The 16,132-nt window shown below is 36.4% G+C and overlaps 1 protein-coding gene across 1 annotated transcript; it reads left to right on the forward strand.

Annotated features, from left to right (window-relative positions):
• Positions 1-2,518: 2,518 nt before the first annotated feature.
• LOC140227641 (bile acid-CoA:amino acid N-acyltransferase-like) lies at positions 2,519-12,073 on the forward strand. Its single transcript, XM_072308058.1, has 8 exons — positions 2,519-2,678; positions 4,090-4,275; positions 5,037-5,230; positions 6,665-6,807; positions 8,944-9,058; positions 9,827-9,907; positions 10,706-10,844; positions 11,561-12,073. The coding sequence occupies exons 1-8, from the start codon at positions 2,519-2,521 to the stop codon at positions 11,707-11,709; spliced, it is 1,167 nt and encodes a 388-aa protein (XP_072164159.1). The 3' UTR covers positions 11,710-12,073.
• Positions 12,074-16,132: the final 4,059 nt, after the last annotated feature.

Below are 16,132 nucleotides of genomic sequence, written 5' to 3' on the forward strand. Positions count from 1 at the left end.
GGCGTGAAAATTTGACTACATGTATTATCACAATGAGCAAATTTCTAGACCTGCATTTCGATTGATTCTAAAATTATGGAAATTTGCAAAGGATCCCACTGGCATAATTACAACTGTTCTTGTTTTGTATTATTTGATTTTGAGAGTATTTTTATTCGGAAATTGATCTTTTATATTTAACCTTATATGTGCCTTGCTTTAAGACACTGGAGGAGGCGAAGATTAAATGAGATTTCTTTATTGTACAAATTTATAACTGCACTTGTTTGTCGAGCTTCAGGGCTGGTATGTCTGCGCACTGCAAGAGACAAATTTCCTCCAAAGACATTGACATCGTTGGCAGAGTGAATATTATAAAGCAAGAGGAATATGTTCATAATAGCCTTTCAACAAATAAGGTAGATGTCTCCTTGGAAAGTCTGCTTACTGAGCACCACAAGGATATTTGTGTGGTCCCTCTCCCCTATTCTGCATTTCGATATTACAATTTTTCTTTTCATTAAGCAAGCAAAATATTCCAACTGTGCATGTATGCAATCCATAAGAGATCTTCATTTCATTTCATTTCATTTCATTTATTTCATTTCCAACAACATTTTCATACACAAAATAACACAACATCAATGCAATGTAGTAACAAAGAAAAATACGTGAAGTTGACAATACTACGCATCACAAAAGCAAAGTAAACAATGAAAATTGAATTGAAACTAAAGTTGCAGGAAATGGAGGAGACATGCTAAAAAGCTAAGCTTGTATTTTGCAGTCTCCTCGTGGACAAAAAGACTAAATAACATCAAAAAACAATTAGCTAGACATAATATATCGGTGTACAACACAACAGACCTATACATATAAACAAACAAACAAACAAACAGACGGACAAGCAAACACAAGCAACCTCTCTTGTAAAGAGAGAGATAGAGAGAAAAAAAAAACAAAACACAGTAAAGGAAGAAGAGGAAAAGAGGAAGTTATTTTGAAAGAAGAAACAGAAAGAGACAAGAGGACAGGGAAAGGCGAGAAAGGAGAAGAGATGAAGGGTCTTCCACAAGCTATCGGATACTTTGCATGATGAGACCTACACAATGTATATCCGAAAAATCCGAAAACATATTTCATGTTCTTTATTTATGCCCTACTATATTACAAAATACTTCTCCCTCTTTTGTCCATTCCTTGATCAATATTAATCGGGGTCATATTCCATGAGACCGACACCCACTTGTTATGCGGCCCACGAGTCATACAACCCAAGAGTCATACAGCCGTGAGTTCGACATACTATAGGCAAATAAGGCAATGGTACAACAGGTAAATAAGGCCTATTTGTTTGACACCAGCCAAACAAGGCCCACGAGTTCAAGTCTAAGCAAAAAAAAGGCAAAGAGTTCGACACTTGGTATAATTAAAAACGACCCACGAGTTCGACATATCACGGGGCTTAACATGTCCGTCTCTATTGTAAGCCTTAAATTGTCGCACTCAAGGGCCTTATTTGCGTAGTGTCGAACTCATGGGCTGTATAACTCGTGGGCTGTATAACTCATGGACTGTATGACTATCGTGGGCTGTGTGACTCGTTGGCTGTACGACTCGTGGGCTGTATAATTTTAAGTGTCGAACTCTTGATGTACAAGGTATTTTTTTTTTTGATAATTGTTCACTTTGTTTTAGTTAGACGTTTTAGAATACCTATAGGCCTTATATATATCTTTTTTCACAGTGTAATCCAAGTATGCAGCATCTATGTCTTACAAGATATCAAAAAAAAACCCAAACAAACCAACGTATTTAAGCTGTTTTCGCCGCCATGACTGACATGCAGTGCATGTCCACGCATAATGACAGTATAAAACATGTGATAAGATTAGATATACCCAAGGGGAATGACAGGTGATAGATCTATTAAAAAAATAGTGCATATGAACTCGTAATTTCAGTAAAATTAATCTATCTTTAGTTTTACTTTGGAACCACGTTTTGAAATATATCTGATAAGTGAAGATTTCATACCAATTCTACAACGGTACTTTAAATTACAGACTTTCTCATTTTTTCTTTCGAGAAGTGGCTCTAATTTTGCTTCCTATGCCAAATCATAGATATATTGAGCATGACATTGATGCCACTGCCACGTTAGTTGGCAAATTCTTGGTATCTGAACTGCGAGTAACTTATTTACGGCGAGGCTCTGACATTTGGCTGAGTGCTCAAACGAAGCCTCTTATCCTTCTCCTATAGCTATAGATGGGTGGATAACGTGATTATAGGCCATTGTCGTTTAAGAGCTTTGTAGTCGAGACAAAGTCAATGTTGCGTCACCGAAGGTAATAAAAACATGCGTTTGCACACGTATGAGGGGCAGAAAAGAAAATCGGTGCGTAATCGGAATTCCATGACTGCTGCTTTCTATTATCCCGGAGATATAATAAAAGCATTGACCATACATAACACAGCTGCCGGACTGCATGTGATACTGGTTTAGGTACTGAAACAAGCTGAGCGGCCAATAAACATGGCTCTGGCAGGAATTGGGCACGAGTTTGCGAGGAGGACCCGCAGTCTGCTCATGTTTCCCAGATTCAATGGTTTAAAGCTATTCTATTCCAGATCAGCGATTAATATTCATCCACAGGATGGGATGGTCGATGAGCAAGTGACCATTGGAGCAAGTGGTTTGGAACCTGGTCAACTGGTAATCCTGCGATCGAGCGTGAAGTCCGAATGCGGAAAATACTGTTTTCAAGCACACGCTACATACGAAGCTGATAGCCTTGGGCATATTAGTTGTGAGTATGACCTAAGACCCTTGTACAATGTAACTTCTATACTTCACTTTTACCCTTTGTACTCCATTATGAAAACCGCACGCATAATTATCTTGTATTATTGACCTTTCGTTTTTTCATCCAGCATGATAATCTGTAACTTAGAATTAAAACTTATTTCTTTGTTCTCTGTGAACATAGTATGCAGACCATTAGATATGACAGTCTATTGAATGAATAGTATAGAGTACCGTTGCAATGAAATATCACAACTACAAATGACTGAGTCGCTATTCCACAATGTGGGCAGCACGACCTCTGCACCATGCGTATTAACTAATCTGAAGCAACAGCTCTTCAGTTTAAAATAATCATGTCCCTGTTTCTTGAACGTGAAGTGTAGAGTGCCTGGATTCCTTTCTCGATCAGCCTTAAATCTCTACTTTGGTAAAGGTATGACAATTTGGTGGTTGTGAACGACCTTCTCAGTGTTATACTCAATATTCATGTCAGCGTCTTCATAAAGTCTGGAAATAATGGAGGTTAAATGAAGAATTCTCTGTCAGATCCAAATTAAAATGAAATGAGAGAAAAAGCGATGTTAACAAAAATGGCAGGATTTTGAATGGATTTCTCCAGTAAGGAAAATTGTGAATTACATTTGGTTCTTGAGTTTGCCTCATGAATTCTTAAATTACTAAATTGAATGAATGAAATACAGATATTTTGTTCATGTAATTATCTTTGTGCCGTTATTCACTATTTCTTGAAGCTTGAGTTGACAGAAAATTCATATCTTTCTTTAAGTTTCCCACTTTCATTTTGTTTGAGGTTATAAAGAGATAAAAGAACGAAAACTTATTTTTGCTACTTCATTCATATCTCTCATTGTGTTAAACTAATCTTTTATCATCATTGGTAAAAGGTCTTTTCAAATGAAAGCCAATAGGACAATTTTGGCATTTTTTTTTTTTTTTTTACTTTTGTACCTTGGAGGACAAAAAAACAAACAAACAAACAAACAAACAAATGTGTTCACTCATGTGCATAGTTTCTCCTTATATTGACCTGTCAGGTCGGTAGCCAGCTTATTTACCTTTAATAACTTAAATAATACATCGACTTTCATCAAAAGCTTCAATGAATATCATAAATTTGTAAAAAGTTACTTTCTTTTTTGTTGAGTGTATATACATACATACATATAGTATGATATGTGCAATATTGTAATAACACAAAAACATAGATACCAATATGCGTGTGTATGTTAAGAGTGGAACTGAAGTGACTTAATACTCTCTGCGTCTGCTCCCATCAGTAAGTGAACAACCATCCCTGGGAGGAACCTATTCAGGACTTCACCCTATGGGACTACTGTGGGGAATGGTTCCTGACGCGAAATCCGCCAAAAAGAAGGCTAGACTAGTCAAAACCGATCCAGACATACACCACTGGGTGTACACTTTCGATCTGTGCAACGGAGATGTGCCCAACGTAGACCAAGGCCCCGATGAAATTCTCGCCTCCGAAACCGTAACAAGACGTTTTATTGCACCGTATGTTGAAGTGAACAACGTAAACTGCGAATCATTCCAAGGAACCCTTTACCTACCAAATGAAACTGGTAAATATGAAAACAGCTAGCATTGTTTACACTTTGTCGTTTTATTGTGTACAGTTTATAGTAATCCAAAACCGAAAACGGGATATATTGATCATTATGTCCATTTGAACATGTGGGATCACAAGACCACAGGACTGGAAAAATATTATGAAGAGAACGTTACAGGGACAAATTTCTCTTATCAGCATGGAAAAGGGCTTTGAACGTAACACTACTAATAATCAAGTCTTCAGGGAAATATTTTGCTTGAATGCAAAAGATCACATCACCGATTGAAGAATAGGAGTGTCAGGTCTTATTTAGGTTTTCCGTGAAATTTATTCATGTTCAGGTAATATGCAGTATAATGTAGAAAATAATTATTTTTAATTTAGGTTTTATTTGAGTGGGAGTATACTCCTAATATTCCTGTTGATGTCAGTGTTTTAATCATTGGGTTATGTTTTGACAACACAACTAATCAGGACATGGTAATATTCCATAACTCCATACGAGTCACTGGAGGCATGTAACAGTCATGCTAAGTTAAAGCTGAAATAGCTGACAGTTGACATTTACATTTACACTTTCCTTCATATTTTCGGTTGGGAAGTAATAATATGTACCATGGCTATTTATCCTTGGCAATAACTCCGAAACAGTCGCCCCGTCACGACTACCTCTGATCATTGAGATGGCCGGACTAGCCCCCAGAAGTGTTCAGGACAGGCCTCAGCTCATGGCCTCCCACGGTTTTGCAGTCTTTGATTTCAATTACTTCGGTGCCATTGGAAAAGATCTCTCGAAGGGTGCACCGAGAGGGCAGAATGTGTACCTAGACTGTCAGCTGTTTTATGTAAGTCCAGGAAAAATTTCTATTCATTTTTGTCATTTCTCGTGCTACGTAATAATCTGTGTCCTTTTTTTAAATTATAAAAAAAAAACCCAACAACGTCAGTATGATAATATACTTGTTTGATCGAATATGCCAGTTCACTAAGCTTCTCAAAGCTATGGCTATTTCCATTTTTGGACCTAGTCTATTTGATATAATTTGATATTCATTCATTTATAACAATATGTTCATGTTATACTGGAATAGAAAGAGTTAAAACCAGAATAACAATAATAACGCACCAAAAATAATACATGTATCTGAATGCTGACTCGTATCCTTGACATGTGTTCATGGGGCCATATTCTAATCAAGTTTCATTCAGTTTCATTTCAAATCAAACGTAGATGAAAAATTTGTTTTTTCTTGAGGGAAAACGCCTAATCAAATAATGACGTGTATGGATGATATATAGAAATAGTGCTGTTCGTTTTCATAGTATTGACAGAATGAACCCATTATACCGCGAAGTTTGAATAAACTAGATTGCTCATACAATTAAGTAAAGTTCTTAGAAGAAAGAAAGTTAGCGCGAGTGCTGTTTTTAGTATTGATCATTTTTTGTTTCCTTTTTGCATACATAAACAATGCGCATGAAGTAGCATTTATCAATCTTCACCTAAGTATTTTTGACTCCGTTTTTTGCTTTTTCTTATTTCCATGGCAAGAAATTCTAGAATTTGATAGTAATATATATTATACGTTATTTACATTTCGGGATGTCGTCATTTTTATTCTGTAAGAGTGTAAGATACATTGACATCATTCTGCGATAATAATCATGGATAGATTAGCTGTCAGAAAATGAAAACTGATCTTGAATGATAACAAAATATCTATGCAACTTAAAAAACAAACAAACACAAAAACCAACCAACCAACCAACAAAACAAACAAACAAACAAACAAACAAACAAACGTGGACTCAAGTTTCCTGAAAGACCGGGTTCGAGGCTTTTCCTTAAAAATTAATGGTCTAAATGTAATGAATGGATCACATCTTCATTTTCTTACCAAATAAAATACACGTTAAGGTATATACTTGCATAAGGTCCATACATTATACATAGCTGAATGAAACATTTTCTATAAGGCAAAATAAGAATATGCCTTGGAATAAATTGACATAGTCGTAAAAGAACACCAAGCTTTATGCAAGATATGTCTTTCCATCTTTTTTTTTCTGTTGTTATACCCCAGCCTTGCACTGCCCATTTTTGACACACAGTGAGGGTATAGGACTACATAGAGGGCAGAGACCAACATATTACTCAAAATAACACTATGTATTGTTGCGGCATTGGTCATGTACATTTGCAAATTTGGACCGTCTACGTAAGATACATTTTTGTATGTCATGCTTGTGATATCTTTTCAAATACTCTCAAAACTCAGGACATTGTCGAATTTGCCCGGAGGCATCCCCGTATTGATGACACGAGGATTGGTATCAGCGCTGGATGCACGGGCGGCTCATTGGCACTCAGTGCAGTACCCAGGCTTACAGGTTTCCCCGTGCGCTGTATTTCGTTGCAAAGGTGCACGGATGTCCTTTTTTATTACATGGGAATTCAAATACCGGACGGTTCCCTAATCCATCCTGCACCACTGACGTAAGAATTTGTCGGAATTCTCTCATAGGGTCCTTTTACATTGTCATCACATCTTTCTGTAACCTATGTGAAGCATATGTATCTGGGATGAGATGTGAAGATAAGTTTGTATTAAATGGTGTGTGTACCTTGGAATTCTGTTTCTTTATTTGGGGGGGGGGGGGTTGGAGGGGGTATCAAACATTTGAATCCAATGTTCTGTACTCTCACACCTTACAGTAGGCGGTGCAGTTTCTTTCGTTCTTTGATATCTTTACAATGTTCCATGTTTCATGCTGTCTCCTTCGTGTTTTGTTTTGTTTTGTTAGGTCCCCCTCGACTTCTCACACTTTTTATGCCTCCGCCACTAAGTGTCGCCGAAGGCATTATATTTTCGGGTCGTCCATACTATATGTCCGTCCTTCCTTCTGTCCTTCCGTCCGTAATCGAATTTGTGGACAGCGTTACTAAAAACCGTTGGAGGTATCCTAATGAAACTTGGCATGTGTATGTATGAGTCGACGAGGTTGTGCCTATCAACTTTTGGGTGTACATGCTCAAGGTCAAAAGGTCAAGGTCAAATGCTCAAAATTTCACTATTTCCCTATGCAATGCCTAAAGGTATTTTCGTGACACTTATTGCATATACATGTACTACCATACAAAGTTTCTCCAGAGAAAGTTTTTGGTCCTGAGATCAAAGGTCAAATGTGAAAGATCAAGTGAAAAAGTTAGAGTTTCACTTTTTTCTTCATATCTTGCAAATGGTTTAAGATATCTTCATGGAACTTAATAGATATGCGTATACTGACTAGCAATTATTATCTAGGGAATTTAGGGGTCATGGATCAAAGGTCAGGGGTTAAACATGTTAAAGCTCAAGGTCAACTCCTACAAATTTCACTTTTCCCCTCATTATTCATGCAATGCCTGCAGGATTTTTCTTCAAACTTAATGCATACATGTATTACCCAATAGACAATCTCTGGGAAGTTTCTTGCCTAAAGGCCATAGTTCAAAAGGTCAAAGATCAACTGAAAGTTGCTAAATTTCAGTTCTTCCGTCATATCTCGAAAGTGACTCAAGGTATCATCATGAAACTTAATACATAATTTATGCATGTTCTACCTGACAGTAATTCTCCTGGGAATTTTAGAGTTATAGGGTCAAATGCCAGGTAAAAATGCAAATGTCTTGCTATTTGATACTGAAATGACTCTTTTTCTCCATACCTTGAAAACTCAGTGCATAAACTTATAAAATGGTCAAAAGTCAAGTAAAAATCCTCAAATACCTGCATTCTTTGACAATATAGCCATTCACACCTAGTTCAAGGAGAGTGAACATTCAACACATTGTGACAAAGCAGTCATTTTAATATTTTGCCAGTTATGTGAAACTGGCATCACACATTGTCAAGACATTGTACTATAGACCTATTAGGAGAACCATGAATTATGGCGGGGCATACCTGTCGCCATAGCGACATTTAAGCTATGGATTTCGTTGTGATAATCATAATGTTACCAACACTAAGTACTTGCTACTATGGTAGTTTTATCTTATACCGAGTTCCCAGTTTATTGTAAGTTCAATGTAAACAACATGCTGTGCCGCATGCATTGCAGTGTGATGTCATTGGGGTTTGCAAGTAAAATATGGGACATCAGTAGTTACTAAAATTAATGGTTGAAATTGTACTCACCTGAAATTCAGCTTCGTGTTATTTTCGAGTTATTTCCTCACAATTGCCTAATGCTTGTTTTTTTTTAACACGGTAAATATAGAAATTATTATTTTGTAATTTTTTTTTTTTATTTTTATTTTATAACGATAACCATATTTTTATGAAATTATCTCAATCACCAATTTCACTAAAACAGATTTAACACATGAGGAGTTGTACGCAAGGGAAATGTAGCATGGAAGTGTATTTGATATTTCGTCTCATCGGTAGTAGAGCGTCCTTGTCCAGTAAAATATCCTGAAGAGGTGATATGCTCTTATCTTTTGTCTGTTTATATGAAATATTGTATAGTCCTAAAAACCATCGGTTTTATTATGTCAACTTCCTTGATCAAGGAGCGAGGACAGGTATTCGAGTGTCAAGCCAGGCGAGGATGGCACCCTGTTGGTAACGGCTGACTTCGATCATCATGTACATGACGCGGCAAATCGTGAAGACTACGTGGCCCCAGTAAGTGACATGCACAGTTTGATGTCATTCGTTATTCACAATGAAGATTGTCATAATAATCATTAAAATAGTACTTTATGAATCCATTAAATTATACCCAAAATTTTGGACGATAGGCTTACAAAGACAAACATTAGGGACATTATAATCACTTGATAATGGCTTCTATTTTAAAACTGCAATAATCTGACGGCACTGTCGCGATAGATAAGCGCTATTTTATGAAATATAACTATAACTATATATATATATATATATATATATATATATATAGGCCTGTATATGTACGTATACAGAGAGAAAGAGAGAGAGGGGGACAGAATGAGAGAGGGAGAGAGCAGGAGAGAGAGAAAATAATGTAACGTGTGTGTGTGTGTGTGTAAGCAATAATTACGGTAATTAAAATGATGGTACTAATGGTCCTGACGATTCATTCATCCACCATGTCTCGAACATATATATTATATAATATATGTACATATATATCTTTTTTTGGGGGGGGGGGGGGTGGGTAATCTTTATGAGCAGAAGGACAGAGAACGTGATTACAAATACTGACCATAGCATTTACCTATAGGAGATTCAAAGAGCCCAAGCCAAGCAACATTGTATGTTCTCAATTGACTAATATTTCTGGGGGCATAATGGCATTTAATCAAGGAAAAAAAAAAACCCACAACAACAAAAACTCCCCAAGCCCCCCCCCCCCCAAAAAAAAAGTTTCGTGAAAGGAGAATTTTACAAAATCACGTCCTTAATGTGTTATAGGTGGAGAATCTGACCATTCCAACCCTCTTTCTTGTCTGCGGCGATGATCAACTTGCACCAACTGAAAAATGTATGACCAGAGTGAGTATATTGGCGTCTCTTTTGTCGTTTATGTTTGAAATTTGGCCCGCTGAAAATTAAAGGAAATATACGACTGGGGCAACATCGACAACTTTGTTATGCCAAGAAACGCTGCGAACTATACCAAGGTAATATTCTGAAATGTTGATTTAAGCTCTAGAAATACCGTTAATAATGATTAATGATTCTGGACAATTTGAACAATCGCGTGTACTCAAGGGTCTCTTTGCTTGAGTTTCACTTTGCCAGTTATTCGTTTTACTCTCTTGTGTAACCAATCACCCATAATCTTTACTTTAGGTATTGTGGACGATCAAAATGTAGGAAGTATTTAATTACTATAATGTCTAATATACCGAGGGGAAACCTCTACCTTGTACTCTGTCCCAGCGAGCTTTTTTTTTTGCAAGCTTGCATAGTTTATGTATACGAACCAAATGGAACCAAATGAGCGTTGCTGGTAAATACAATTGAAATCTAAATGAAACAACTGCAATTCACAATCAATGTATTTCAATCGGGGCGGCCACCTCCAGTGCTGATATGGAGAAGTTTTGTAATGAAGAGTCCCTCACTAAACAGGTTTCCGAACCTTATCCGGTATCTGTACACTTTGAACAAGCATGAGAAGTATTATAATGCAAAACGAAATTCGTAATGCTGGCAAAAAGAAAAAAAAAAATCTCTAGAGATTGAGTTTACTGGACTTACTTGATTTTTTACAATAAGTTAATGAAAATAACAACAGCAAAAATAACAGGAAAAGCACCGATTGATTGCTACATTTACGTCCGAAAGGCGGCAGAGCGAATGAGGCAAGCTGGAAACGGTCATCTTGTAGACTTCGTCCATCTTCCTGGTGCTGGTCACCTCCTGCAATCCCCTTACCTTCCTCTCTGTACGGAATCATCTATGTACTTGCCTGATGTTTTGGATGGTAAGTCAGACAAAAATCAGACAATGTATTTTTTTTTAAGGTGAAGCTAGCATTCTTAAACCCCTCCCCCCAGAAAACCTACAAACATGAATATTGCTTTTACTCACATGCCTCTAAATTCAACTGTTAAACTTCCTGACATAGCTGCTGACCTCGTTATGTGGAAACGTTGAAGATAAGTGTTGAAGTCATTTCCTCAAGTAATGTTAATAATAATAGTGTCACTCTTACAATTAACACAGTTCAACACAGGTGGTACATTTTTGGAACATGACACATTGTTTCCAGTTCCTCTGTACCATTCGATGATTTATTATTTGTTTGATTCCCCTATTCTTTCATCTACTGATTAGTACATAAATAAGTTACAGTTACAATCCTCCCTTATGAACTCGAATAAACCTTGTATGGAATACTGCCCGGTCCCTATCAGTTTTATTAAACAGAAGCATCTCCACGCTTACAATGCGATTATAGGCAGGATTATAGTGTTAAAACATCGAACTAAACATTTCACATTGTTGTGTATGTGTGTGTTCATGTACGTGTATTTCTAATACAACCTGGAAACAGTAATAAATGACTTTATTTTTAAAATAGTGTCATGTTAATGTTCAAATGATTAGTTACAGATGCTTAAAACAGTGTTGCTTATGATCACCTTCTGAAAGATATGATTCAAAGGTCAAACACATTCCTAATCTCCAATCCGACAGCCGCAGTATACGCCCGCTGGGGCGGCGAACCGAAGCTGCATGCAGAGGCTCAAGTGAAAGCATGGCAGAAGATGCTGGACTTCTTCAGACAACATCTTGGTCCTGTAGAGCCTTTGAGACAGGACTGGCTGTCTACTACATCTGTCTAAAATGTAACGCTTGCGTCCATTTATTCTGAATGAATTGTGGAGATTAGATTTGGATTCAATCAGCATGACTGTTTATAAAGCAAACATTTTTTGGACCGACAGAGCCTGCAAACCAACAGAATTACTTGACAACAATAGGACATCACCTCTGTTGTAAACGGACTCTACCCACCCAAAGAACTCAAGATTGAGGACTTATTCACTGATCCCCAGTTGATGGCTGAGTATTATCTTCTACAATTTGTTTTGCCGTTGAATGCGAATTTCAGCGATGGCGAAGCCACCAGAAAATCGAGTTTTTCGTTTTGTGTGCTCTTTTCGCTCAGGACCACAGCAATTCTCAACTTAGCCTTTTACAAGAACCGTCAACAGGTCAAACTTTAACCTAAGTATAAGCTATGCAAGTAATAGTAGTAGTAGTAGTAATAATAATAATAATAATAACAATAGTAACGATAAATAATAATAATAATAATAATAATAATAATGATAATAATAATAATAATAATAATAACGATAATAACGATGAATAATAATAATAATAATAATGATAATAATGATAATAATAATAATAATAATAACTTGTTGGATTTAGTGATCTGTATTTTTTACGAAAGACCCATCACAACCTTGTTTACAGCCTAATGCGCAGGCCTATTTCCGTGGCAGAGAAAGGCTTTGTTGGAGGGAGACAAATTCAAAACTCAATACCGTAATGAAGGCATTTAAGGATTTGGAAAAGGATTTCTTTAACCCTTTCTGTGGTAACGAGATCAATGTGCATACATTTCGAAGACATTCCTTTGGACAGGAAAATCAATGTGGCGTGCAAAGGGTTTTTAATGTTGAAAAAAAAAGCAACAATTGAAGTGCAAAATGCTACGTGTATTTTGCAAGTTTTTCAAAGCCCTCCCCCTCAAAAGAGAAAAGGTGAGAATATCTTGAAGTATCAAAAAAGAAATTGACGATTTATTTACCAGTCATCTTTCTTCAGATCATTAGCCATTTAAATCCATGTAACGCTCACATGACAGTTACAATCATTTTGTGTTATAGTAGGTTAAGTGTGCAATGAACACATTTTATTTTCGTTATTGAATTGATTATGTTCATGATGTTATTGAAATATTGACTTGAGCAATACAACACAAAATAACTGGAGGACACTACCCACAGTGTTTGTGTTTGCGGTGTGCGAGGACTGTATTTGTAGCTATTTATTTCCAGAAAAGTCTATGCGTATCATTGTACATCATTGCTTGTCATTATAATTATACGATTGATTTGTTTTTGTCTCTATGTTCCTTGTTTTTTTTTACCTGTTCCTTTCACATTAACTCCGAATCATGCATTGTCTTCCGAGTTGATTTATGATAGCTCATCATTTTCATCTGAAATTCACATTTTGATAAAATAGTAATAATAATGATAATGATTATAATAATCAGAGGCTAGTTGTATAACGACAGGTCACCCTTTAATCGGTGCTCATGGCGCTCCAAAACAAAAATGAAAGGGTAAAAACGTCTACAGATGAACATTTAAGGAGACCTCCTAAATTTGAATATTTACTGTCGACGTGTGTATGAGTGAGTGATGTATGAATGATTTATGTAATTTGCCAGTGACATGCATATCAATGAATATTGTGCAATGGTAATGTGTCAGCTCTTTCCTGCAGCTCAAGCCTCTCATTATGCGATGAAATTAGTAATTTGCATTTCTGTTAAGAATCTGAAAAAAGTAATAGCCTGGAAGAATAATAAAAAAAAAAATCGACACTGCCATTGTGTTTATATACAAATTACACTATAGATAGTATTGCCCTTCGCTTGAGAACAAGCATTGCTTGATTCAGCGTACTCAAAGGAAGGTAATCATTCACTGTGTCTGAAATACCACTAGACTGTTAAATGTGAAACCATCAATATCTCTAGTCGTACAGTACTTTTTTTTTTTCGTGCCAGTGGCTAGGTCAAAGTACTATACGACTGCACATAACACAATTACATTTCATCACGTGTACGGTCGTATTGAGACGCCCTATTGTGATTAGCGTTCATTCTTACACCATTCAGCCATTTTGATCATAAATCAGAAAACTGCTATTCACAATCTGTTGATTGCAAACTCATACCATTATTGCGTCTGGTTGTGAAGATAATTATGACGAATAATTTCCAGACCTTCGTTTCGATTGATTTTTAAATCATACAGATTTGCGAAGTATCGCACTGTCATGCCTACAACTGTCCTATTTGGTAGTTCTTTTTGTCTTCTTTTTTTTTTTTTTTTTGTTGTTGCGGAAACTGAGCTCTATTCATTGTGTCACACACCCAAAAAGAAGAAATTGTGGCAAGGTAAAAAATACTCTGTCACTAGCGGAGATACCGTAGGTGCGAGATCTATCTACCTATAACAGAAAGAAGTGAATAGTAAAACCTGAGCTTATGATGATCGCAAAATTTATGAAGATAGTCTTGCTTTGAAGCCATGCAGGTTTAAGAGATATCTAAGTCAAGACGTCGTACCACTGCATCAATGGCAATGGAAGTTACACGTTTACTCAATTTTCCGAAGAAGTCGTACATTTGCCCGGCTGTTCCTGTGTGCCAAAGCAAGGCAGAGACACATAATATATCTATATATATATATATATATATATATATATATATATATATATATATATATGTTATATATATATATATATATTATGAGATTAAAAAACCTAAAATGGCATTAGACCGTTGACTATCAGGAAAGTCTGATACAGTATTCCATCACGGACAAGGCACAACTACTGGCTGGGATGTCTCTATGGGGGCCGGAGGTGTGAGTTTGCGTCAGTGAAAGACAAGATGAGGTGGGTCTCTGAACCGTTTATATTGACATATCACTGTGAAAATCCATTGGCACCCATATTGTATCATGTTAACTTCATTGCCTTTATGACGTTTCTGTTATAGCTATTATTGTCTCATGATCTTTTTGTGCAGCGCGCGCAATCCTAGTGTGACGTTTTATCTATTATGACGTAGAGTATGCGTTTGTTGTTATTATCTATTATTTTTTTGTTTTGGTTACACATATTGCGCACGCTAGCAGGGTAGTAACACCTCACTCTTAATAATCATTGTGAATATTCGCACTGTCATCCCTGAAGAAGAGGAAGGATCCTCGAAAATTCGGATTATTCATTAAATCAAGATTGGCTATTAATGCATTCCCTGCATTCCTCTGTTGTGACTTTATTATTGCTATATATATATATATATATATATATATATATATATATAATAGATAGGGTTCACACCTGTAAATGAAATGGAATGTCCCAGACCCATTCACAAATTCGTACCAAAGATACCAAAATAAATGAAGGAAAAAAATTAATTAAAAATCAATAATGCATTTTGGCAAAAAAACCTGAATAGCTGCAGATATTGAGTATGAATTCCTCTTCAAACTGCATTTTGGCTGGAAGATGAAAGCTTTTCTCATGGAATTTGAAGGGACTATATTTCATTGGGTGCATGTACAGAAAATAGGTGACTTTTTGAGTGAAAAGAACTCGAAGTCTGGCTTTGCGGACCCTTGGACAGAGTTTCAGCTGAGGAACCCGCCTTGGAAATTTGATGGATTAAAGGGTATATCTCACTTATCCAGGTTAGTGAAGATAAAACACCTTATTTCTCCCAGCTATTTTACAGAATATTTTGAATTTTGAATTTTAACACACGTCTCTATATGGGGAATTATTTACCCGTGTGAGCCCTATACAGCAAGACACGAATAATGCGATCACGTAATGACGTCACAGCAAGGTAGGTGTACGCGGCACCTGCTCACATCATATTATATAGTTGGCGAATTGTTCGTAACAAAGTTGTGACTTGTTTTTGGTGATGCTCTGACACGAAGCCCCTTATCCTTTTTGCTATAGGTTGGAGAATGACATGAGCTCTGATCTTGGCTCTATGTCATTTGTCAGTATAAAGCTCTGTAGTTATGCCAAGTACTTTTAAGCATTACACTAGCTATTTTTCCCCAAAAAGATTAGTACAGACTACTAGCATTATTCGTATTGAGTTTCTAATGTTTTGAAAGATATATTTATGTCATGTCATTTTTTTTTTTTTTTTTTTTTTTGGTGAATGTATAGTTCTTCTATATCTGTGCAATTCGACCTTTGGTCGCCAGACAGATTTTATCAAAGGCCTTTGTCAATAATCATGTTGATAAAATCATTCATTTGTGTAAGAAAAAAAAATGAAAAAAAAAAATCGGTGCGCAGTCAGCATTCCATAAATGCTCCTCCCTTTTCCTCCAGTGATGTGATATAGGAGAGTTTACAATACACGACTGTTCTGACTCTGATACTGGTTTTGGTATTCTAGCAAACGGAGTTGCCTAAAAGCATGGC

This window comes from Diadema setosum, chromosome 4 (genome assembly GCF_964275005.1).
Source record: "Diadema setosum chromosome 4, eeDiaSeto1, whole genome shotgun sequence".
NCBI classification, from domain to species: domain Eukaryota; kingdom Metazoa; phylum Echinodermata; class Echinoidea; order Diadematoida; family Diadematidae; genus Diadema; species Diadema setosum.